The sequence below is a fragment of the Vanessa tameamea genome, chromosome 10 (assembly GCF_037043105.1).
Source record: "Vanessa tameamea isolate UH-Manoa-2023 chromosome 10, ilVanTame1 primary haplotype, whole genome shotgun sequence".
NCBI classification, from domain to species: domain Eukaryota; kingdom Metazoa; phylum Arthropoda; class Insecta; order Lepidoptera; family Nymphalidae; genus Vanessa; species Vanessa tameamea.
Window position 1 is genome coordinate 7,710,065 of NC_087318.1, and position 26,375 is coordinate 7,736,439.

At 35.3% G+C, this 26,375-nt stretch overlaps 2 protein-coding genes and 1 long non-coding RNA gene across 4 annotated transcripts; all 3 read right to left on the minus strand.

The window, feature by feature from the left end:
- Nucleotides 1–1,100: 1,100 nt before the first annotated feature.
- LOC113399623 (aminoacylase-1-like) lies at nucleotides 1,101–6,633 on the minus strand. Its single transcript, XM_026638838.2, has 9 exons — nucleotides 6,413–6,633; nucleotides 5,004–5,170; nucleotides 4,592–4,763; nucleotides 3,343–3,489; nucleotides 2,596–2,666; nucleotides 2,333–2,449; nucleotides 1,873–1,968; nucleotides 1,656–1,789; nucleotides 1,101–1,477 (listed from the first exon to the last, which is right to left on the minus strand). The coding sequence occupies exons 1-9, from the start codon at nucleotides 6,591–6,593 to the stop codon at nucleotides 1,270–1,272; spliced, it is 1,293 nt and encodes a 430-aa protein (XP_026494623.2). The 5' UTR covers nucleotides 6,594–6,633; the 3' UTR covers nucleotides 1,101–1,269.
- A 3,011-nt stretch (nucleotides 6,634–9,644) lies between these two features.
- LOC135193465 (protein abrupt-like) lies at nucleotides 9,645–12,138 on the minus strand. 2 transcript variants are annotated; one of them, XM_064216029.1, is made up of 8 exons: nucleotides 11,860–12,138; nucleotides 11,641–11,781; nucleotides 11,261–11,392; nucleotides 11,083–11,183; nucleotides 10,680–10,748; nucleotides 10,449–10,588; nucleotides 10,073–10,256; nucleotides 9,645–9,928 (listed from the first exon to the last, which is right to left on the minus strand). In XM_064216029.1, the coding sequence occupies exons 1-8, from the start codon at nucleotides 11,935–11,937 to the stop codon at nucleotides 9,700–9,702; spliced, it is 1,074 nt and encodes a 357-aa protein (XP_064072099.1). In that variant the 5' UTR covers nucleotides 11,938–12,138; the 3' UTR covers nucleotides 9,645–9,699. The 2 variants fall into 2 exon arrangements, with proteins under 2 accessions (XP_064072099.1, XP_064072098.1); XM_064216028.1 differs by having other exon boundaries at nucleotides 10,680–10,747; nucleotides 11,079–11,183.
- A 9,837-nt stretch (nucleotides 12,139–21,975) lies between these two features.
- On the minus strand, nucleotides 21,976–23,392 carry LOC135193485 (uncharacterized). The gene is made up of 2 exons (XR_010309266.1): nucleotides 22,567–23,392; nucleotides 21,976–22,321 (listed from the first exon to the last, which is right to left on the minus strand). It is a non-coding gene; the product is annotated as an uncharacterized LOC135193485 (long non-coding RNA).
- Nucleotides 23,393–26,375: the final 2,983 nt, after the last annotated feature.

The following is a 26,375-nucleotide window of genomic DNA, read 5'->3' on the forward strand; positions in this document are numbered from 1 at the left end:
GTTTAATCCGCGCCATTTTCGCGATAAACGCGCATTTTTCTCAATGGAGTGCTAAACGGTTTACTCAACGAATCCCGATTATTCCAGAGCATTCATTTGTTCGTTAAAAGCGTGACTATTCTCAAATCCGTCGACGCTTGGCAAACAAAGAGCGGTGGCTCGCGAAAAAGTCCTTTTAAAAATGTTGCGGCACGTACAGAAAGAAAGGCTCCATTACAGCGAAGTGGGAGAGTGTTAATATAACAATTTAAATCAATGAAAAAACAAATAACTTTTCTATAATTTGGAAAACTTTTATGATTATGTATACACCAACTACCTACTTACTATTTTTTAAAAGTTTTTTTTATGAAGTATTATGATAACGAGAATGAATACTGTCTTTTGTTAATGATCTAAAATACCATTACAAGAATTATATTCATCAGGCACATATAGATTTCTGAAATGATAACAGAAAGAAACACGTGTTTCTTTTTGTGTCTGTTATAAATATATTTAAGCACTTAATGTTATCTATTTTTTTATCAGTATTTGTTAAAATAAATATTTCGGTTTAAGGGGGAAAAAAAATGATTGTTATTTATAATTTTCTAACCTCGGATTATTTTGTACCGCTTTTATGAATTAATGAAAGTTACAATACTTTGAGTTTAGACACGGACTAATTACCACAAAAGGATATAAATCAAACAATTTTTTTAATCTTTTTTTCTTTTTTTATTCTTTAAAACATAATATAGTTTCAAATTTAAATATATATATATCCTACATGCTCCAGTGACGGAGTTAATATTTTGAAAAATTAAATTATTTAAGCTTCTAAAATGATCTCCTGACTATACTAAGTTTTTCAACTGCTCTGATACCCGGACCGACTGCCATTTTGTTAAAATATGGCCCAAAAATAATGTTTGAACATCCGTAAATTAGGTCGAAAATCAACGGGTAACAATATTTACATTAAATTAAAAGTTATATAATAAATCTTTAAATTACATTTCATTTAAAGATTTGTTTTCCTTTTATATCAAGAATCATGAGATGCAACGATTCCTGTACGTATCTCTCTTACTTACGTTGTAGCCTATATCAACATTTTCAAAAAATGTTTTCAAAGGCACGGTAGCATTTAATTTACTCTAACAAAGATATTGGTTACTTTATTAAGTTTATTTTTACACATACAATATAAGAACATATTATTTTTTCATACAAATAAATTCATTGATTATTGATTCAATTATATTTATTCCTTAGTAAACGATCCTAGGCAAGATTACCCAGTTTTTTCAAAAGAGCTTCATAGATATCTATGCCTTTTAAAAATTGATCTAAAGCAATGTATTCATCGATATCGTGCAGCTTAGGAATCATATTCGTTTTGGTAGTAAATCCCAGAGCTGGGATGGCCTTAGTTCGAACTACCACCATATCAGACGTGGCAGGGCACACTATTGGCACCACGGTCAAGCCTCTGAAAGAAAATATCAGCAATCTTTAAGATCTAAATAATACGGTTCAAACTTCTTATCCAATATACTACTATGTTTATTATTATTTAAGTACAAAAAATAAATAAAAAACAGGTTTAATAATTTTAATACAAATTAATTTGTTCAATGGTATAGTATATACTTTGCCAAATAACATACAATTCCTTTATGGTGTCTCGCATCGCCATCCAGTATGGATTAGTTTCATCGACAGCTGTCGCAGGAGAATTCTCTACCCGTCTTATATACTCAATGCTAGATTCATCACCAAGTTCAGCCATCCATGAATTAAGCTGTTTATCGAAATTGATATTGTAAAAAATGTGCCTATAAGTCACAATTATAACTTTAATATTAAATTAATTATTTCATTTACCATATCTTGTACATCATTTACTTCCGCATCGACCGACAATCGCATATCCATAATAACAGTCACGTTAGTTGGAACAACATTAGGAGCAACTCCACCCTGTAAAATATTTATTTTCAAAATATCTAGAGCAAATTTGTCCTTTTTATTTTTACTATTTAGGTAGTTAGACGAGGTAATGCGGGCGACAAATTACCCCATTGAAACTGATACTATAAGACGTATATATAAATTACTTGTAATAGTATCGCTGCATAGCCGTTTATGATGTTACTCGTATATCCCTCGTGTGTGTACTATACTAACCATTCAAATGAGTACATAGGTAAACAAAGTAGTACTATTTGGCGATCGATTAGTTGACAAATAATTCTTTATAATATACAAAACGATAGAATTAAATGAAGTTTTTGTAGATGTATAATTGTTATTTATAATCCTGATGGCGATGGTGAAAACATACCTCAATCATGTTGATGTTTACTGAGGTGTATGCTCCAAAATCAAAGACATGCGTGGAATTTTGTATCTGCATTTGTTCATTTCTGTACTCCATAGCGATATTTAAAAATCTTTGTAACTAAAAAGGAAACTAATGTAGGTAAAAAGTAAACAAAACTTAAATATTGGGCGTGAATCTATCATATAGATTATTTTTAAATAATGAAATGCAGATGATCCTTATAAAATAATCTTGACTAATTAAATAACTTATTGCATCTTTACCCCTTCTATCACGTTTCCACTGGCTACTATCGATCCGTGTCCACCATTTCCACGGATGATGAACTTTATCTCTAAAAACATTAAATATATTTTTTTATTTTATAAGAGAATAATTCTCCAAATTCGGGCTCAAACTTATAAATGATTTTCTTGGGCATTTTTTAGTAAGATGTACCGGGAAAGGAGATCGCTCTCTAACTCCTAAAGGCGAGCTCCTACAAACCTAGAATGGATAACAGCAGTACTTGTGGGTAATAAAATTCAACATAAGTTCCAGTTCCCTCTCGGGGTCAGATATCATTCAAACATTTCAAATGTGAAAAATTATTTAACTTAATTTCAGAGTGCTTAATACATCGTTCGTCTCGGCCACATGACGAACGGTAGACAGTGATGAGTTGCTACTTGTATCGAATTTATCAGTTAGCAGCTCCGCTAGCCTTTAGACACTATTGATATTTTTGCGGTCTGAAAAAATTCAAATGTTTGAGGGACGATATCAAAGAGTATGGGATTTAGACATATCTCTTGTCCTATAGATGTGGAGAAAACAGAGATTATTAAAATTGAAAAGGGTCTCTCTACTTCTCTAAAGAAAACTCTCTTTAGAGCAGAGGCGGTACTTACTGAGTTTGTGAAGAACGGCATGGGAACATAGTAAATTAACATTAAATTAAGTGTAATGTTTGTTATGTTATTTATACAATATAAAGAGATCAACAACGACAATAAAAATAATTTTCTTACGCCAGGGCCGTTTATCTTGATATGTAACATACATGGTATTATCTTGAGACGTAAATCCTTCGTCAAGGGCAAAACCAATATTTAAAGATTTAAATTCTTCAGTCTCAACGAACGGCACTATGCCCCTAAAACCTCCGGTTTCTTCATCTGAAAACAAATAAATGATAAATAAATAAAATTATTTGTTCGATAAATATAACCAAGAAAAACAAAAAAAGTCGTATACCTTTTGTTTTGTACAAGTATAACTCACATATCATATTACAATAACAGAAGGTGTTAAGACAAAGCATAACTTTTTCAAACCAAATATTCCGTGCAATTTTTTTATTATAATATTAAAAAGCATTTAAAAAAACAATCCCCGTTCTACTTATACATTTATAATTCATTGTTATTAATGTGGATATAAATATATGAGTGTTCCTATAATAATACCATGTATTTTTACTATTATCTCAACGAATTATATCATGCCAAATCAAGGTCACGTTTGTTTATTTATCTTTACTCCTAGCATTAGTACAGGCAAAATATATAAAATATTGTTTCTTTAGGTGGTGGAGGTGGATATGCGATAAATATGGCGCAGGGAACCTCACAATCTCCTTTACCCTGTATTTGAGAAGAACATCTCGTACTGAACTGATTTATTACGCGACAGGAAATCACGATATAGCCCGCATCGAGATTTTCGCGTATCGATTACGTAAAAAAAAAACATAAAATATTCGCCTATGTTCTCTTAGTTTTATGTTACTTATTATTTCAATGTAAATTAAAAATATTGTGATAGATAAGCTTTAGGGAAAAAATCTATTAATAATAAGTTAGCACACCTTGCGTATTTATACCTATTACTTCTAATCTTTTATATTTTTTTTGGAGAAGAAGAATTGCTATATGATATAGGTTAACATATAAATACATTAAATGGTTTATGGTAACGATTGACGAAGAAAAATTGGTCAATCTAACTCAAATGCAGCTATTCCACGTATACCCACGTCTCAAGTACAAAAACTTCAAGAAACAAAAGCACGACTAATTCGGAATAATGTATTTGTATGAATAAATATTTTTTTTTGGTATTCGCATTTAAATTTTTGCAGGAGATTGTTAAGATTTTTTACGGTATCTTTTATAAGTTATTATGAATATTCATTAACATCATAATATGATTATGATGTTAATGAATATACGGAAAACATTTATGGATATTAAGTAAAGCTATTTAAAATTAACTTACCTGGCATAACAGTGATATGCACTGTTCTTTCTAGAGTCACATTATTTTGAATAAGTTTTCTTACAGCCTCTATGTATTGTATACCCACATCCTTGGTATCCTGCGAGCCGCGTCCATGTAAATTGCCGTTTTCGTCAACATGACCCGAAAAAGGTGGATAAATCCAGAGGTCCTAATGTAAAATAATGTTAATAACGTAGATTCGTCGCTCGTGCTATACTTTGAAGCTCATGACATTTCTAGAGGATTCTTAAGGAAATGTTTGGACTGCCTGCATTTCCCAAGTATTTAGTACAAGCAGATGAAACCAGCAAGTGGATGTAGCACATTTAAAGTTATAAGTCTGAATTATAATAAAAAGTTTAATTAGCTTTCTATCATAAATTTGTTAAAAATATAAAATACTACTTACAGCACCGGCAGGCACGACATCTGCATGAGAGTTAAGCATTATACTCGGTAGTTCCGGCTGGCGTCCCGTTAATGTCATAACAAATATCGGTAATCCGAGCGGTCGGTACACGGCATAAGGTAAGCCCAACTCTTCTGCTTGACGCTTCCAAAATTCCACTGCTAATTCTACAATTGAACATTACATTTTGCAATAACAGCCAACGGTAGTCGGATGTGCAAATTGTTAAATATAAATGCCTGGAGAGTGGATGGAAGGAATCGACGGACCAGTAGACGGGTGGATGTGTGCATAGGCGATAAGGTTGGGAAAATTATTACATATTTACAGTTCTAGGTATGTCATTATACCAATAAAATTTGGGCGATATTAATGGCTAATCGAAGGAATTGAACGGCGACCCTGTTCAATATAAATTTAAGATTATTAAAATATATATATTATATGTATATATATATAGCCATATATGCATATGTATATAGCCATCTGTTCGTATGAGTTCGGAACACATATCATGTTGAAAATAATATAATGCAATTGATTTTTTGTTGAATTTATCTGAACCGCATGTAATTAGAGCACAGTTGATAAAGCTATGAATATTATGTAAGTAATAAAATTACAATGTTAATTTGTGCAGAATATTTAACTATTGGTTCGCACGGGTGCAATGTTGATTCTAAATATACCAACTACAGAATGTCTTACAACGTTCGCAGTCTTTCAGTCATTAGACAATACAAACCGCTATGTCTCTGCGTTTTAAATCTGTAATATCTTCGAAAATATTCATTTAAATTACTTACATGCTGTAAAGGGCCATATTGATCTAAGTATATTAAATTCACAATGTATTTAAGGTACTTCATTGGATAAGGATTAATGCTTAAAATCTCTTAATTCTCGTAAAAAGTAAAGGTTAAAACGATTGTTGTGGGCTAATACCATCCCGGACTTTTTTTAAGTTCTTTTTAAGGTGTACAATACTGTAGTACATTATTTTGTTCTATCTCGTAGGGTTCAGCCACCGTTTGCAATGTAAGCGCAAAAAATGTTAATGATGATTATCATATAGGGTATCAGTCTTTATTTAAAATAAAAAGGCAAATGGGCCATTCGATGGTAAGTGGTCCCCACCGTGCATAGAAAATGATATATTATTATTACGCGCACATATTTCAATGAATGGTAATATTATCATCGAAAAATTCAAGTACCTGTCTGTTATTGTCGATAAAAGTGTCATATTAGATACCATACTACTTTTTATTTAACTAATTTTATTTTTAAATTAAACCTTGACTCTAATTATTTTTTATAGCAAACAACTTAAACAAGTTTTGATAAATGTTATAAAAGTATTTCGCTATTTAATTTATTTGAATTTATTTACGCTTATATCTACTCACCCGCATTTTCCTCAATACTTGTGTCAATTTGTATATATTCCTGTAGTCTTTTTATTGCTGGATTTTGTTCATATTGCTTTTGATTAGTTTGGTATTCACTAGATGAAGACTCGCACAAAATTATGTTCGTAATTAACAAAACAAAAAACGTTACATATATCATTTTATTTGGGAGCGACATTTGATGCAGTGTCGTATTGCCACAGCAAGCGAGTTAAAATGATTGTGTAGAAATTGTATGAAGTAGGTATGTGTGTTCATTTGTTGTATTTGACGTCTGAATTGTAAAGTCAAATTACGAGATTATATCTCACCATTACACCTGTAGACACAAAAGACGTCCAGCGTCTATACAACCACGTGACTACGCGTGCCTCTAATCATATTTTTGATAAATACGCAACACACAAGTACATTTTTGTATTATCAATGCAACATGGGTTTTCACGTATGTATAGACAAACACCATACGTAATAGTTCTATGTTTTCATAATTTAATAATATACCTATTGGGTCAAGTTCGGCTTTTATAATAAAGTCGAGATAATCTCTACTTTATTCTCGAAACGGCATTTGATTCTTCGTGAAGAAGACTATTCGAGTTTATTGGATGTCATATACAAGTGCTGTCTGAAGAATGTTTGCGAATAGCGATGGCAAGCAAATTAAAGTTCAAAATTATTCGAGCTCATGGTCTTGGCGTCTTAATTTAAGTAATCGACTATAAAATTGAGGACATAGCATGAATTTATTTCAAGAAGAGTTTGAGGATTGGACCACACATCACCTACCTTTATTTTAAAATAAGTAAGTATATTATAGTTTTAAATACTAAGTACAAACGCAATAATTTAATACTAATAAAGATAAATGACTGACCGTCATACAAAACACAGATTAAGCGCTCAGTCTAACAGGGTGATATTTCGCAAAGATTTCTTTTAAACTTAGACGAGTTAATATTTATTTTTCAAATCTGTTTTATTTCACTCTCACATTTTATTTCACTGTTTAATCTCCAAGTACCCGTTAAAAGATTATATGATAGTAAATTTATTTCAAATCTTGTAAAAAATATAGAAATCTATATACTCAAAAATACCTATAAATATTCCATCTAACCAGAGATGGGTTTTAGACAGACAAAATTACTAGTTTCATTGATATGGTATATTCCTGAATTCCAAATCACCAATGTGCCGCCACGTATATTGGGAGTTAAGATGTTATGCCCCCTGGAACACAACAATACTGAATATTGATGTTTTGGCGGTAAAGTATATGACGAGTGACGGGCTTGCACCAATTTTTTGTAAATTAGAAAAGTATCAATACAATTTGAATTTACGAAAAGTTTCTTATAATTAATAACCTATTAAAGGGGCAATAAATCGATAATTTGTATGGAAGTTCGTCTTTTTCATGTTAGACACACGAATATCTTTAGGTTCATGCGCCTATTTGAAGTTATTTATTAATACTGAGTTAATATGTTCTATATCTTCATATACCTCATATATCATCATATTCACACAATAAAAATATGATCGCATTATTAGAAACCGCTAATAAAGATAAGTGTGTGGCTGGGATATTATACTGTACTGGGATAATATAATATTTGATTATCACTTGTTGTTTTAAGACTTTTACACAAGCTATGTATATTCTCGTCATATAATATGTACCTATTACCTAAAAATAACAAACGTTTGGTAATAAAATTATTTAGATAAACATCACATTTTGTGTGACTTACATGATAGGTCAGATATTGCTAATTGATTAAATTGCCTCACTACACAATTGAGGTATTATGTCAATTTAATTCAATTTCGATGTGTTTACGTGCCGCAATGTCTCAGTGTGTTCGAAAACTTTAAAATAACTATCGAAAAATAAATGTGTTGGACTGAATAATATTCTTACTGTAATCAAATGCTATATTTTAATTTAAATAATACAATAACCAATTATTTAAATGAAACAATAATTATTCAATTTTTAACCAAACCACGTGCCAATGTTAGCTTTTGTTTGGCCAACAAATGGTTGATATTTTAACTTCTAAAAAATGTAAACAATAATATTGTGTGTTATACATGCAAACATCAATCAAGCCGACTAATAGCTTCCTGCGACATATAAGTGAGTATATGTATATGAATATGATAAGTTCCAATAATATGACATATCGAAATGATAACCTTCTTTTTATGAAATCGGTTAAAACTGTTACGTTGGTGAATTGTCCTTCCTATGACATCCTCTTTAAATATAAAACTATAGGAAAGGTTTTTACCTATTTTCCCTAAACATGTACAAGGTACGATATATGTAGGTAAGTAAGGTATTATTTGATGTATTATTATTCAATATTTGTTAATAATAAACAATGAATCTTTATTATTTTAAAAACTTTATAGAAATAAATTACTCAAATTATTCTTACAAAAAAAAATTACCGACTGCTTAATACTCTGTTCGGCGCAGTAAAGTATTAACATCATAAAATAATCTAAAATAGCGTAAGAAGTCGCTCCCTATAATTCTCTACCTTATTTCCAGCGAAATAAGTTTGAATTTAGATCAAGAGTTTAGACATTTCTTTTTCTTTCTGTCATTCATGGTGTAAGGTCGCAATGTTAATATTTCGTCCAACCTCTCAAACCAGGATCTGCCTCTCCGCGTTCACACACCGTCGTCGCTTTCTGTCCGATCTGTGTTATCGGTATCTTACCCTATCAATGCCACCAAGCCTCAACCAAATATTAAGCGTCTCGATAAATAGACTGATGGATCGTTGCATGCGCAGATAAAAATCATATAGCATCACGGGACACGGGGTATTAATTGCTTTAATAGGAGTCTCACATCCCGAACGAAACGAGACTGAACGGGCATGTCAATAAATTACCACTCTCCTACTTAAAATTAGTTGCAACGCTCTGTGTTGTCTCTACTTGTGTTGATTTTACACATGTCTCTTCATAGATTGCCACAACAAATATTCCATCCGTTAAATAATTACATACCTAAATAAAAAATGAAAAAAGTAAATAAATACGAATTAATAACATTTATACACGGCGCACGACAATAATTAAAAAAAAATCACGAAATTATATTATGTTATCTAATTAAATAAATCTGTCTTCTGGGGCTGTATGTTAATCTTATATAATTCAATTTAATTTATCATATAAGCAAAATGCAAAAACAATGGTAAAGAATTGCTCAATTTATTTATTTTTAATAACATCTTTCTTATAAGTACACTAAAATATTAAGTATTTTTAACAATAGATTGCGAAATTTTACACTCTTCTGAATAATTATTCAAGCCCTCGTTTAATTCAAGAGATATAAATTCACTTTCCATTGGTTCGTCACGGTCTTTAGATTTCTCATTATCTATATAAGTTTGAACTTCATCAAGTGCTAAATAAACTGCATTTTTTTCAATTTTATCGAGAATCTTTTTATCGTGAAATGAATGATTGTGTGGATTTGCTCTGAAAAAAAAGAAATTATTATAATGTAAATTAAATCATTAACACAAATGCTAACTATAAGGATATTACTTTGCCTTGATTTAGTTTTCATAAAATACTAAATAAATATAAAATATATCGTAACTACATATAGCATATTTTCACCTATTTATAACAATGTTGCCTTTAGTGACAAGAAAAGCGGAACACTTCTTGTTTCGATAGTCAATACAACGCCATCGACGAACTCCCGTTGCTTGTGTTGAGTGAAGATTGTATATATAACGATTTAATATAACTTGTAAAGAACCACGAATCGACACTGTGAATTGTAAGTTTGATGACGTCACTGAAACAAAATACATATATATATTTTTTATATAATACTTTATTTTTTATAGTTAAAGTTAGTTTCGAATGCTTTAAAATCTTTTACATACATTCAAAAACTAAGAAGACATCAATGAAAACTAAATATAACAAATTATCTATCAAATTCCAATTCAAGTGAAGTTTTAAAATGAAAAAACTCCAAGAATACCTTTAGGCTTTTCACTTTTGTTTGATTGCACACCACTTTTAGTAACATTGTCATCAGAATCATTATTATGGTCATCCATAACAATGGAATAACTTGGTATTTCTTCATTGACATTACATTCATTCCATGTTTTCTTTGCACTGAGAACATAAATAAGTTTATCTAAATTAACTTTTTATGATAATAATTAAAAACAAAACTTTTATTAATTTACTAAAGATAAAAATATACCTTGTGGATGAATTAGAAATATTTTCATGCCGTACAAATATTTTTCTCGCATTGGCTGGCAAAGATATCTGTAAAACAGCAAAATGTAATTATTGAATTAGAAATAAGACCAATAACCAACCAACTGCAATAGAAAATATAAAAAGAACATATGAATAAAAAATAATAAACTATTGAAAAAAAATCTAAATATTTTTCTCATGATACTATTATTAGGCTGATACACTAAAATGTGCATTATATCAACTTGTACTTGCTACTACAGACCATTTACCATCAGAAATGAATATTGTCAAAACGAAGTTTAAATAGGGTCACAGCTAGAAAGCCTTGACCAGCATTATCAAATCTTTAATTAATGGTTCAAAATGAAATAATTTCTAAAAATAAATTACAAACCTTTTTTGAGACATTAGTTTCTCTCTTGATACTGCATGTACCACTTATGATAGCATCATCAACTTCCACTTCAACTTTTTCTCCACTGTTATTACTGCTTTCAAGCTATAGTCGTTAATTTAACAGATTAATTATACATTTATGTGTTATGGTAAATTTTTTATTCATAATAAATTAATTACCACAGTTTCTAAACCCTTGACATGAAGTGCTTTTGCCGCTTCGATGAAAGCTGACAAATTTGCAGAGGGTACTAAGACCTCTCCTGTATATATATATTCCAATATAAGAGATAGTGTTGTATGAGAGACATTCTGAAACAATGTTTACTTTTTTAATACTAAACATACCTTTAGTTTGATAATGGAATTAACAAAACACATTTTGATATTTGAATTTTCTAATATGTATTTAAGATTTTTCTTTAGAACTATGTTAAAATTATAGATATCAGTTTTTAAATAAAAAATATTTTTTTTGAAAACTAAGGAATAACACCATGACAATGTGAGTGATCACTTCCAAAATGTTTATGATATATAATTTTAACTTATATACATACATTGAGAAATATGACGGGATGTTGACATGGTGCTGAAAGAATTAATTGTTTCAAATAAGAACTTGATAAAGCTATTAAAACTTGATGTACTTTGACAAAATGCCCATCAGCTGCCAAAGTCATATCAACAAGTTCTCCATTCTGTAAAAATAAGAAGAAATAGCAACATATCCAAAGGCTAAATTAATAGATATTTGATATTTTTAATGATTTATTTACTTGCTGCAAGCTAGCAAACCCAGAACAAATATTGGATTTGTATGAATCCCATAGAAGAGAAAATTGTGAGTGCACCATTTTTAAATGGAAATGATAGTCATTAAATAATTGGACTTTGAATTCCTTTTGACAAATAATCTTAAAATTGTTAAAGATAACTTTTAAATAACATTACAAACAACAATTAAATAATAATAACTGTCAATTGTCAAGTTGTCATCTATAAATTTGTCTTTGCAAAATATAAGATTCAAGTTCAGTGTCAACTGTCACTTGTCAGTCACTATACGGTATACGGTATAGAATAAAGATGACTTGAAGAAGATTCCAACCGATATATATTTCACATTGACGTTTGAGGTGCCGTGTGGATTTGTTCGTTTTTAGGTTGTTTTCCTTTGAATCCAGTTATCCCCTTATATTTTTGTGTGGTGGTGATTATTTGTAACTTCGAGTAGGTGAGTGAACCTTGGTATATTGTTGGCCAATACGGCCATGGATGGAGATGAGCGATTTAAGCCCCCCGATAAAGGTGGTGTGTATGAATGTGAGATGGAAACTGAAAATTATCACGCTTCTGTAGCTCGAGAAACATCCCGTAAAAGAACGGCTGACAATATTAATACTGAGCCATTGTCCAAACGTTCTATTACGGACCCAGACAGCGGTCTTGGATCAGAATCGCATATTTACAAACACCCATCTCTCGAGATCAACTGTCGTAAATATGGCGTCGAAGATTTTGGTCCATTTATTGTGCATGTGTCCCGCATTGCAGACTCCCCTAATTCTGGTGTGAGCTTAAAACCCATCAGACTGGGGCTGTTCTTCTTTGAAGTTGGTGTCCAACATATAAAAAAAGATGGTATCAAACAAATAGGTCGTAATAAGTTGTCGGTAGAGTTTGACTCCGCTAAGACAGCTAACGACTTTCTGGACCATGGAATTCTATCCAAACATAATTTAAAAGCTGAAATTCCGTCTTATAATGTTTCCCGATTAGGTTTAGTTCGTGCTGTACCAACAGATTGGTCGATGGAGACCTTTGTAAATGCAACTGAGTACAAAGAAAGCTATGGGAAGATCATGAAAGCTCGCCGACTGAACCGTAAAATAAAAAAAGATGTAAATGAAATGAAAAGGGATGTAAGCGGGCGCAAACTACACCTTGGCGCTCCAAGTCAACCTCACCTGCCCGTGGTGCATCCTGCCGATCAGCAAACGAGGCTCTGGCGACCGACTGATGGCGGTATAACCATCAAAAATAGGCGTAACTAAATACCACAGGCCGGTAACGGGCAGCAGCGTCACCGGTGCGAGAAGTTGCGTCCTGCGATCGCCAACCCGCCTGCCCAGCGTGGCGATTATGGGCAATACCTCCAAATGGTAAAAACAGGTAAGCCACGGCCCCCAGTTCCCGGCGGTCCCGTTATTCCTCGTCATGGTGGCGACGGTGGTAACGGCGGGACGGGGGGTGCTAAGAATCACCGGGCTACGGGAGGCCACCACAACCGACTGACCCTGGCGACGTACAACGGACGCACGCTACGGCTTGACTCGCATCTAGCACAACTCGAGGTGGAACTTGGGAAAATTAGGTGGCACATATTAGGGTTATGTGAAGTCCGTAGAGAGGGAGAGGACACCGTAACCCTCGAATCGGGCCACCTAATGTACTTCCGAGAGGGAGACCAACAATCCCAAGGAGGCGTTGGGTTTCTGGTTAATAAGTCCCTAGCTGACAACGTTACGGAAATCTCCAGTGTGTCGAACAGGGTAGCGTACCTCATTATAAAGCTCACCGAGAGGTACAGCCTCAAGGTGGTGCAAGCGTACGCACCGACCTCGACACACTCGGACGATGAAGTGGAGGAAATGTTCGATGATATATCGAAGGCCCTCCACTCCACCACGAAAACCCACTACAACGTTGTCATGGGGGACTTCAACGCTAAAGTGGGAGTACAGAATTGTAGCGAATCGGTAGTAGGACCCCATGGATTTGGAAGCAGAAATCATAGGGGGCAAATGCTTGTCAACTTCCTCGAACGGGAGGGGCTCTTCTTGATGAACTCCTTCTTCAAGAAGCAGCCCCAAAGGAAGTGGACGTGGCAAAGCCCCGACACTATGACCAAAAATGAGATCGATTTCGTCATGACGGACAAAAGGCACATATTCAGAGACGTCTCAGTGATCAACAGGTTCAATACCGGTAGTGATCACCGACTTGTCCGAGGCTCTCTGAATATCAATTTTAAGGCCGAGCGCGTCCGTCTGATGAAGTCTACACTCCGACCATCCCTGCTCCAAACCACTGCGGGATCTGAAACGTTCCAGTCAAACCTGGAGAACCGATTCGCTGCCATGAAAACCACAACAGACGTAAACCAGAACCTCAAAAATGTAGTGAGAATTCTCAGGGAAGAAGCACGAGATTTTGTAGCATGCAGCGTAAGGGCAGAAAGTCCAAACTTTCGGAAGAGACTTTAGGGCTAATGAAGAAACGACGTGAAAACCCACCTGTCACTTCGTCCGAGAAACGGCAACTAAACCAAGAGATCAGCAAGCGCGTACGACACGACCTCCGGTGCTCCAATACTCTTACGATTGAAAGAGCCATCGAGCAGAATCGGGGGTCTAAGGTGTTCGTACAATCTCTTGGAAGAAGCCACCTGAAGAAGTTGACCACAGCAAGTGGAGAAGTCGTTTCTTCCAAGCCGGCAGTTCTTTCGGAAGTAGAGGACTTCTACGGCCGGTTATACGCATCGCATGCATCTCGACCTGATCCCGAAAATGAGGATTCTAGAGCTACATTAACACGCCATTTCACCGAAGACCTGCCAGAAGTCAGTACTGGCGAAATCGAGATTGCTCTTAAACAGCTTAAAAATGGAAAAGCCCCTGGAGAGGACGGCGTTACAACAGAGCTATTGAAAGCAGGAGGTAAACCCGTACTGAGGGAGCTCCAGAAGCTTTATAACTCTGTCCTCTTCGAAGGGAGAACTCCGGAGGCGTGGAGTAGGAGTGTGGTCGTCCTGTTCTTCAAAAAGGGAGACAAGACCCTGCTGAAGAACTATCGACCCATATCCCTAATGAGCCACATCTATAAGCTGTTTTCAAGAGTGATCACGAACCGTCTTGCGCGAAGATTCGACCAATTCCAACCCCCGGAACAGGCCGGATTTCGGAGCGGATACGGCACCATAGACCACATCCACACAGTGCGGCAGATTATACAGAAGTCCCATGAGTATAATCGGCCCCTGTGTCTTGCATTCGTGGACTATGAGAAGGCCTTTGACTCGGTTGAAATCTGGGCTATTCTGGAGTCCCTGCAGCGTTGCCAAGTTGATTGGCGATACATCCAAGTGATGAGATGTCTCTACAAGGTCGTCACCATGTCCGTCCAAGTACAGAGTCGGCAAACGAATCCCATACCATTGCATCGAGGAGTGAGACAAGGGGACGTTATTTCCCCCAAATTGTTCACTAATGCAATGGAGGACATGTTCAAGACGCTGAACTGGAAAGGGCGTGGCATCAACATCAATGGCGAGTACATCTCTCACTTGAGATTCGCAGACGACATCGTCATCATGGCAGAAACGCTGCAGGACCTACAACAGATGCTGAATGAGCTGGCTGATTCTTCTATGCGCATCGGCCTACGGATGAACTTGGATAAAACCAAGGTCATGTTCAATGAACATGTTCTACCGGAACCGATTGCGATACACGGTACCGTCCTCGAAGTTGTTCAAAAATATGTCTACCTCGGGCAGACATTGCGATTAGGTAGAAACAACTTTGAGGATGAGTTGAATAGAAGAATTCAGCTAGGTTGGGCAACATTTGGGAAGTTACGACGAATCTTCACATCGTCGATCCCACAGTGCCTTAAGACGAAAGTCTTCAACCAGTGCGTCCTACCCGTCATGACATACGGAGCCGAAACGTGGACACTCACGACAAAGCTGGTCCACCGGGTTAAAGTCGCTCAGCGTGCTATGGAAAGGGCTATGCTCGGAGTATCTCTGAGGGATCACATCAGAAATGAGGTGATCCGTCAGAGAACCAAGGTCATCGACATAGCCCACCGGATTAGTAAGCTGAAGTGGCAGTGGGCTGGCCATATTTGTCGTAGAACCGATAACCGTTGGGGAAAACGTGTTCTAGAGTGGAGACCGCGTCTTGGCAAACGTAGCGTAGGACGTCCTCAGGCACGGTGGAGTGATGATTTGCGCAAGACGGCTGGCAGGAGCTGGATGCGAGTTGCCGTAGAAAGACCACAGTGGCGTGCATTTGGAGAGGCCTATGTCCAGCAGTGGACGAATGCGGGCTGATGTGTGTGTGTATGTGTATGTCGCCTGCTTGGATACCTACATAGTCTGTCATTCTTACATTTGAGGACCAAACTCTCCCAAAGAAGATCTTCGCTTTTTACACTTCTTTGGTAGTTGAGGTGTACCAGATTCCTACCATTCAGTGTAGGAAGTGCCTTAGATTCGGCCATGTTCAGATTGCTTGCCGTTCAAACGCTCGCTGCTATAAATGTGGACAGTCCCACTCTGGTGATAGTTGTAACATCCCCTCTGACCGTATCAGGTGTCTTTTGTGTACAGGGAGATACTTTGCTACTGACCCAACATGTCTCGAATTTGAAAGACAAAAGCGAATTAAAAAAATCATGCCCGAGCACAGTATCTCATACATGGCGGCTTCTGCGCAGGAACTTCTAGTAAGACGGGCTTACTCTGACGTGGCAAAAACGATGTTTGCGCAAACTTCACCCCAGCCAGTACAGACTTCACCAACTTTTTGCTCAATTCCTGGATCTACTCCGCAAAAGACATCCTATCGCAAAACTGTCCAAACTCCTGCCCGTATAAGGACTCCCTCCCGGAGGGTTATGATCGATCTACGCATGACAAAATTATTTAAACCATCACCATCTCTCCCTAATGGTTGTGGACTGAATAGACCTCTTCCATTACCTAATGAAAAATTGCCAGAACTACTAATTATGCTAATAACAAATATATTCGCTAAATTTAGCGATGTGTTACCGTACGACGTTGCCCCCTTACTTGCTAGACTTGCAGAAATTGTTGCTAATGGCTCCCTCGGGTTTAACCCGAATTCTTCAATGGAATAGTAGAAGTATTGCCCCTAAAAAACCTGATTTAATTAATGTTCATTCTGTGTCCGTTGCGGCCTTCTCTGAGACATGGTTGAGGCCTGGGTCTCACTTTAGAGTACCAGGGTTTGCCTGTTTACGGGATAAACCTGATGATGGCAGGGCAGGGTGTGCATTATTAATTAATAGATCCTTTCCGTTTTCCATTATCCCTCTCCCTCCTCATTCCCTAGAAATCAACGCTGTTTCGGCTTGTATGGGCAATATTAACTTTATCTCAATTTATATTCCTGATCCTAAACCCTCTCTGATCCCTGACCTTTCTACAATTTTGCCTTCAGTTCCTTCTCCACTCATTATTTTAGGTGACTTCAACTCACACCACCATGAACTGTGGTGATCATATTATACAATTCCTGGGGATCATATTATACAGATTCTTTCTCCCCCTGGTTGGTGGACCTCTTTGATGATATCAATGTTTGTGTCATAAATGATGGTTCTCCTACCCGCCGCGTATATCCTGGTCAAAATCCTAATTCTGTAGTTGATATTTCTGCTTGCTCTCCAGAACTCGCATCTTCACTAAATTGGAACACGTTATCCCACTCTTTTGGCAGCGATCACTTCCCTATCATAATATCAAAACCTTCTTCAGTAATTCCAATCCCTACCCCTGAACCCCTTCTAAAACATAAGTTACAAGATGCTGACTGGAAAAATTTTTCCTCTTATGTTGAACGTAAATTAAACGAATTTAACCAAAATTCTTCTTCTCAAAAGTATTTAAATTTTCGTAATACATTGATTGAAGCTGCCAACTTATTCATCCCCAGGAAAAAGTCTTACTCTAATAAACTTTCCTCACCTCCCTGGTGTGATTCTGATTACACTTCCTTTGTAAAAAAAAGAGGTAGGGCCGAGGACATCTTTAATGAATCTTTAAACCTTGATGATTTTCAGATTTTACAACAAGTAACTGCTCGTATCAAAAGACTACTTTTCAAAAAGAAGAGAGGATGGAGAGGTTTTTGTGAGAGTTTATCCCCCAGAACTCCCCCATCACTTGTATGGAGAAATATGAAACGGTTTAGAGGTTCATTAAAGCCTGACTCGCTTCACTCATATGATTCTTCAGTTTGGCTGGAGGACTTCGCGGATAGCCTGGCCTCTCCTTCTGTTCCTTGTGGTATGCCTTTCTCTATTCCCTCTTCTAATTTAACTTCCTTGGATGAAAAGTTTACCTTTGATGAATTAAATATGACACTTACAGGGTTGAGAGATTCTTCTCCAGGTGAAAATGGTATCCCATACAGTTTTATTAACAAATTAAGCACTCCCAGTCTTCTGTATCTTTTGGACATCCTAAATTACATTTTTATTAAAGGAGAAATACCTGATGACTGGAAATGCTAAAACATTATCCCTATTTTAAAACCAAATAAAGATCCAGAGAAGGCTAGCTCCTATAGACCAGTAGCTCTTTCATCAACCTTAGGGAAAATTCTTGAGCATCTTATAAAAAATCGTTTAGAATTGTATTTAGAAAATAATGAGTCTCTAGCAAAGAGCCAGTATGGTTTTCGTAAAGGCAAAAGCACTATGGATAGTTTGAATATAGTCACAACTGATATTCGTCTTTCTTTCTCTAAAAAAGAACAACTTGTAGGATGCTTTTTAGATATTTCGGATGCCTATGACAGTGTCAATATTCCGGTGCTCAGAGTAAAAATTCTAGAGCTGAGTGTCCCAGTGAGAATTGTCCACTATATCTGTAAACTTTTTATGGGCAGATCTATTAAAATTCGAAAGGGCGGCCTTCTCCTTCCGCCCAGAACTTTTTGGCAAGGTATTCCGCAAGGGTCAGTATTGAGCCCCTTACTCTATAGCATATATACTTACGATCTTGAGCAATCGGTCCTTCCTTTCTGTAATATTCTCCAATATGCAGATGATATCACCTTATACACATCTTCTGATTGTATTGATACAGCAACATCTCGTATAAATGAAGCTTTAAGTTACTTAAATATCTGGTTAGACGAACATGATCTTTCATTATTCCCATCTAAAAGTACGGTTGTTGTTTTTTCCCGTTCAAGATTTACTCCATTTGCAAATGTCACATATGAAAGACATGCCATTCCTAATGAACCTTCCGCAAAATTCCTTGGAGTTTTTCTGGACTCCAAACTGACTGGTGTCCCTCATTTAAATTATGTAGTGAGCAAATGTGAAAAAGGTATTAACGTCCTTCGTGCTCTTTCAGGTGTTTGGTGGGGCTCCCATCCATATAACCAAAAACATATATATAATGCACTTATCCGCAGTCGTATTGATTATGGATCGTTTATCTTGGAACCTTGTAATAAAACAGCCCTAAAGAAATTCGATATCATACAGGCTAAATGCTTACGTATTATTCTTGGTGCAATGAAATCTTCACCAAAAAATGCACTACAAGTGGCATGCTTAGACCCTCCACTATTCCTTCGTAGACAATACTTGTCTGATAGATTCATCTTTAGGGTTGTCATGTTTGTCTTACTCACTTATTCCTCGTCTAGAGAGTCTCTCTGAAGAGGTATCAAATAACCGATATTGGCGTCATAAGGAAACTCCCAAAACCATAAAGAGTTTTTTAAAGATTAAAAATCTTTCTGTGCCTGTTTATAGTAGTAATATTAACCCTTTATTCCAAACTGATTATTCTTCGCTAATGTTAACCCCTAATGTAATTTTAAATTTTGGAATTGAAAAAGATGACCCTGTGGCTAATCAGAAATTTATCAGACTTCTGTCTGATTGGCAAGACTGGATACCGGTGTTCACAGACGCTTCAAAATTATCCGATATTCCTGATGGTAATGTTGGTGCTGCGGTTTGGATCCCAAAATTCAACGTGACTTTATCCTTTAAATGCCCTTCTCAGACTTCTGTGTTCACGGGTGAAGCTATTGTCTTATATGAAGCACTCCTATTTGCTGACTTTCATCATTTCTCTAAAACAATTATTTTTACAGACTGTAGAAGTTGTTTACAAAAAATTTGTACACTCTGGTATTGCAGATAATGAGATGGTGGATTCTTGGGCTAAAGATGCAATAATAAGTGGATCTGAAAATCATAGTGAAATATATCATTCCGTTTGTTACCTCTAGCGAACTTGCATGTAAGAAATGATTGGCAAAATTTATGGGACTCTTGGTGAATGTGGTTTGGACGATGGGACGGTAGATCATATTTTTTTCAATTGTCCTAAATTGTCATTTTCTTTATACGACGTTCTCCCTCCAGATATACCCCGACCTATCAATTTTCAGTCTCTTCTCACTTATTCGCCTTCTTCTTTTGTAGTTCATTTAATGAAATATATTTCATTTAATGACTTAAAATTTTAGTCTATTTTTTTCCTTTACACTTGTAGTTTTTTTTTTCCTACTAATAATTTCCATTTCCTACTAATAAATTTATTTTTATTTTTGTATGATACCGTTATTGTCTTGTGATGCCTGTGTCGTCATTTTATGTTATCTGTTTTAGGTGTCCTGGAACAAATCCCTGACATTTTTCAAAGCTAAACACCGAACACTTTCCCTGCGTGTTACTTTCATATAACGTCGTAATTGGCTAAATACGTCTCACAAACAAAAGATGTGAATGCCATTAAAGAGGAAAAAAAAAAAGATTCCAACCATAGAGATAAAGCCAAATAAACAACATTTGACGGCAAATTGACGCGATATCATTGGTTGAGAGCTTGATTAATCTATGATATTTACTATGGATTTGCGAAAAAATGGCGATATGAACGTCGACGAAACTGTTATCAGTATTTTGAAAGTAAAATTATCCGATCCTCTGGGCAAAAAACCCACAGCTCTCCTGTTAACAATGGAGGCAATAAGGCGAAGTGAATACTTTTGATATGCTCTTTTGTAATCCCACAACAAAACGTTAATGTTCTATTTATGAAACAAATCTTAAAACTTAATTTTAGCAACCGAAATTGTCTTTACGGGCGTGCGTACAGAATGCACCTGTTTGCTAACATGTTTGGCATCACTTAGCTTTGAAAATACTATTTCTAAATATAAAAAGCAATCTCCCTCTTTATTAATAGCCTTGGCAAAAAAAACTTCATCAAACCAAGTTTTATCTGGAGTGGTAGTAAAATGTCATTAGATTTTCCGCAAACAAACTCTGACCTTTCTGGCCATACTTTTGTAGTAAGTATAGTGCTTTTCTGTGGTTCTGCTGTATCCATGTATTATCTTGTATAATAGCACGTTCGAAATAGAGTAAATATGCACTTATCACTTTTCGGAAATATTTTTTTGTTTGCGATTTTACGATATACCGACCGCAAACGTAACAAAACTTATTTGGTGCATTTAAGCAGTTCCTTTTCATATTGGATTTTCTAATAAATATGTACCAAGATGTCGACGTAATTGAATAGAAACGATTACTTAACAAAACAAAATAATAAAAAGTACAATATATCGAAAACGGTAACTGTTTCTTTTACGCCTAAAGTGAGGTTACTAGAATTAATAACTGCCTTTTACCTCGAGACCTAGACGTGATGCATACCACATAAGCTTGGAACATTTAATCGATGACTCATTACCTATTCATTCCAGCTAACAGTTAAGAGGGTACCAAAATCGTGTAACGCAGTGTAATTTTGTGAATGAATTCGGAACGGCAGTGTTTAACCTATTTTGGCCATGAGTTATTGACCCACTAGTATTTATGTAACAATATCTCCGATAATGTTATAGGATGTAAATTAATTAAATGAATAAATATGTCCTATGACTAAGGTAAAGAATGTATCTAATTGTTTATTTCTGTTTGGCCTTAAAACGTGTATTTAGGGGGTATAACAAAGTTATTAGGGATATCATTTAATTTGTTGACGTCACAGGTACATTGTATAAAATAATATATACTATAAATTAATAAAACAAGCATGACACCAATACATTTATTAGGTAAAAACTGACAAAATTACATTTGTTTCCGAAAGGATATTAATACATATAAGCTTAGACTTAATTATAATGTAATTCTATAGACAAATGTTTTCAACCTGACCTTACTTCACATTAATCTTCTGTTTATAAAAAAAATGCTTTCCTTTAGTAGTTATAGAGATAGTAAGAATTTCGGTACATGATTACTCGTTTCATTTAGAAGTTCAGATGTTTGGAATCGATTTGGTTAGTTAATTCAAGTCCGTGACAGTCGATTTGGATTAAACCTTCAAGAACGGTTCTTCATGTTGGCACAATTATCAATGTTAAAAATGACGACCTCCTTGGTCGAATAGCGTGTACGCCGGTTTTCATGGGTACGCCACTCCGAGGTCCCGGGTTCGATTCCCGGCCGAGTCGATGTAGAAAAAGTTCATTAGTTTTCTATGTTGTCTTGGGTCTGGTTGTTTGTGGTGCCGTCGTTACGTCTGATTTCCATAACACTAGTGCTTTAGTTACTTACATTGGGATCAGAGTAATGTATGTGATGTTGTCCAAAATTTATTTATTTATAATAATATCTTCCACATGACCATATTATAAATATATGTTTCTTGCCAGCTCCTTAGGTATAGAAAAAATACTATAATCATTTTGTCTATAGGCATAGTTAAAAAATGTAACATGAAGAAAGGTTAAATCTGTACTACCACATCGTAAAATATCAAAATCAATCATATATTAGCAAGTCGAGTAATTTGTGCAGCATTTTTAAACCATAAATGTCAAAAGATATTAACTGTAAATCACTATTTTACTCTATTCAATTCATGTTTATTAACACGATCTAAATGTAAATTATTCGACATTTTTTTTATTTAAATAAAATAATGCATATATATTAACAATGGGAATTTAATAAATGCTTTGATAATTAAAAATGATCAAAGGTGTTTACTCTTTAGGTCTTTTTCTTTGTATACAATTAAATGTATACCTAGATATTAAGTCAATAAAAAAATTGTAAAGATTATTTTATTACAAAAGAAATTATGTTTGTTATCGTAAAGTAATAATGGTAAATTTTAAAATTGATTTGGTTTACATATTTTTTTTATTCACTTTTTTTATATATATTTTTGTTATAAAATACATTTATTTTTACTTTTTTTAAACCTAAAAAACTCAATTGCTTAGAGGACATTAGTCGATTTAGAAAATAATATATGATAATTCAGCCTCTTTTAAAACTATACTAGTGTTTTCTTCTGGGACAATATAAGAAAATTTTAGACCAGTTTAAAAATCACACTATGCCATAAAAATATTTGCCAATAAGTCTTGATCATTGATAAAATTCGAATTTTTATATACTTACATTCTACCACATTATATTAAATACTACAAGAATACACAGTAACATATATTATTATATTAATGAGAACAATAGAATGAGCGGTCTTGTAGCCGTTATGTATAAAACATAAACATAACATAATCAGCCTGTAAATTTCCCACTGCTGGGCTAAGGCCTCCTCTCCCGTTGAGGAGAAGGTATGGAGCATATTCCACCACGCTGCTCCAATGCGGGTTGGTGGAATACACATGTGGCATAATTTCGTTGAAATTAAACACATGCAGGTTTCCTCACGATGTTTTCCTTCACCACCGAGCACGAGATGAATTATAAACACAAATTAAGCACATGAAAATTCAGTGCTGCCTGCCTGGGTTTGAACCCGAAATCATCGGTTAAGATGCACGCGTTCTAACCACTGGGCCATCTCGGCTCTTAGCCGTTATGTATGTGTACATTTAATCTCAGTAAAAACGAGCGGCGACAGAGGACGCTGCACGCAACACGATAGTTATCGATCCGACAAAAAAAAAATCTTTTTAATAATTAAAAATCAGAATTAGTAATTGTTGATATGATAAAACTACAGTGCTACTATTAATTCATGTGCGGTAAAGTTATTTAAACGAAACACTTGAAAAATTAAAAATAAAAACCAAAACGTATATAAACATCCTAAAAGATATCTACAGCAAAAGCGTAAGCCGTGTAAAACTAGACAGATTGGGGCCAATAATCAATATACATAGAGGCGTAAAACAGGGTGACCCGCTATCACCTACAATATTTATAGAAGTTCTACAACACATTATGAAAGACCTGGACTGGAAACAAAAAGGTATTAACATTAATGGGGAATACCTTAACAACCTTAGATTTGCTGATGATATAATTCTCTTCTCAAAATCAGCTAAGCAATTAGAAGAAATGATAACAGATCTATGTGAAAAAAGGACCTGTATAGGATTACAATTAAACACATCCAAAACTAAAGTAATGACCAACTCAATCCAAACACCTATATTAGCCGATATTTCACAGAGTCTAGAATATGTAAACAGCTATATACATTTGGGGAAAACCATTTCATTCAGTAATTCCAGACACAAGGACGAAATTGATAGAAGAATAAACAAGACATGGACTAAGTTCTGGAGTTTAAAAAAAAATAATGAAATTAAAAGTACCCTTGAAAATGAAAAAGAAAATTATGGATGGCTGTCTGCTTCCCTGCATGACATACGGATCTCAAATTTGGATATACAATAACTATGCAAGGGACAGAATACAGAAGACCCAGCGTGCGATGGAAAGGAGTATTCTGAATGTAAGATTGAAGGATAAACAGAAATTAGAAGAGATACGCAAAAAAACCAAAGTGATAGATGCTCTTCAACATATGAAACGACTGAAATCGAAATGGGCTGGTCACCTAGCAAGATCGACTGATGGAAGGTGGACAAAATTGGTCACAAGCTGGTCCGGTCCTAGTGGCATGAGAACCAGAGGACGCCCTAAAGAAAGATGGGTAGATGATTTTTTTTTTCTTTTTTTTTTTTTTCTATGTATGTTAAGGAAATAAAAAGGGCTTTATTATTATTATAAAAACGAGCGGAATTACGACACCATACGATTGAAAAATTTGGTTTATAATTGAAACCTTGGTAAATGTGATGAAGTATATGGTGAGTGAAATAATATATTATAGTATTATTACTTAAAAAAAATATATAATAATAAGTTAAACCAAATATATTAAAAATTGGAAAATATGTAAATTAAATGACATGATTATAAATATATATAAACTTTTCTTGTATAGGTAGGACGGACGGGCAAGTGGGCTATCTGATAGTAAGTGGTCACCACTACCTTCTTACAACGCCAATACCTATGACATTGGCAATGTAAGATATATTATAATTTTACCTTGTGTACCTACCATTATTATCTGCCAGGTCCTATAGTAATAAGAGGAGTACCAGCTGATTAGCGAACGCCAATACGGTTTCCGTCGGGGTCGCTCAGCCGGTGATCTTCTAGTTTAACTCACACATATGTAGATGGGCGTAAGCAGTTGAGAGCAAGAGTGAGGCATTAGCAGCCAGCTTGGGCATAGTGAAGGCCTTCGATCGTGTGTGGCACAAAGCGCTTCTTTCGAAGCTTCCTTACTATGAGTTTCCCGGAAAATTATGCAATTGGATCACACAGCTTTTTGGCAGATAGAAGCATCAAGGTCGTTATCGACGGTGCATGCTCTAACTTCAAATTCGTCATTTCTGGTGTTCCACAAGGCTGCGCACTATTACCCACTCTTTTCCTTCTGCATCAATGACTTGTTGTAAATCTAGAACAGTCACTGCTATGCAGACGACAATACCGTATACACCTTAAAGACCAGCCGTTTTATATTTCTCGGGAAAATGTCGACGAAAACCGGAACAAGCTTGTTTCTGAAATCGAGTCTTTGTTAAACAGAGTCTCGGATTGGGGCCAGCTAAACCTAGTCCAATTTAATCCCAAAACACGTTTGCACGTTAACCGCTAAAAAAATCACCATTTGTCGTATCTCGATGATTTGAGAACATACCCATTGCCGCCACAGCTAGTATCGGAATACTTGGCGTTGATGTTTCAAGCCTCGTTCAGTTCCGCGGTCAGTTGGAAGGCAAAACCAAACTGGCACCAAAATAGCTCGGTGTGCTCAGCAAGGCCAGACAGTATTTCACGTCGGCCTAAGACTATACAAGGCTCAAATTCGGCCTCACAAGTCCTCCAATTCCAAGTTCCATCCAAATCACCTAGATATCCAAAAATTCACGACAGCGAGATTTTTAAGTTTATTAAGGCTTTCGTAGGCGGTTTTTCCGAACCGATACGACTTGGGAACCTTCAAAAAAAGAGCCTACACCTTTCTTAAAGGCCGGCGACGCATCTGATAGCCCTCTGGTGTTGCAGATGTCCATGGGCGGTGGTAGTCACTTTCCATCAGATGAGCCTCCTCGCCCGTTTGCCAAATGTACCATTAAAAAAAAAGATA

What these genes read in the sequence shown, in the direction of transcription:
- LOC135193465 (XM_064216028.1), bottom strand. Translation starts at nt 11,937, where the DNA reads ATGGTGCACTCACAATTTTCTCTTCTATGGGATTCATACAAATCCAAT. An exon ending in AAACTAATGTCTCAAAAAAG is followed by an intron (nt 10,748 to 11,078) that starts GTTTGTAATTTA and finishes GCTGTTTTACAG; the next exon opens with ATATCTTTGCCAGCCAATGC. An exon ending in GGCAACATTGTTATAAATAG is followed by an intron (nt 9,929 to 10,072) that starts GTGAAAATATGC and finishes CTTTTTTTTCAG; the next exon opens with AGCAAATCCACACAATCATT.
- LOC113399623 (XM_026638838.2), bottom strand. Translation starts at nt 6,593, where the DNA reads ATGTCGCTCCCAAATAAAATGATATATGTAACGTTTTTTGTTTTGTTA. An exon ending in GCATATCACTGTTATGCCAG is followed by an intron (nt 3,490 to 4,591) that starts GTAAGTTAATTT and finishes ATTTGTTTTCAG; the next exon opens with ATGAAGAAACCGGAGGTTTT. An exon ending in TAAACATCAACATGATTGAG is followed by an intron (nt 1,969 to 2,332) that starts GTATGTTTTCAC and finishes AATATTTTACAG; the next exon opens with GGTGGAGTTGCTCCTAATGT.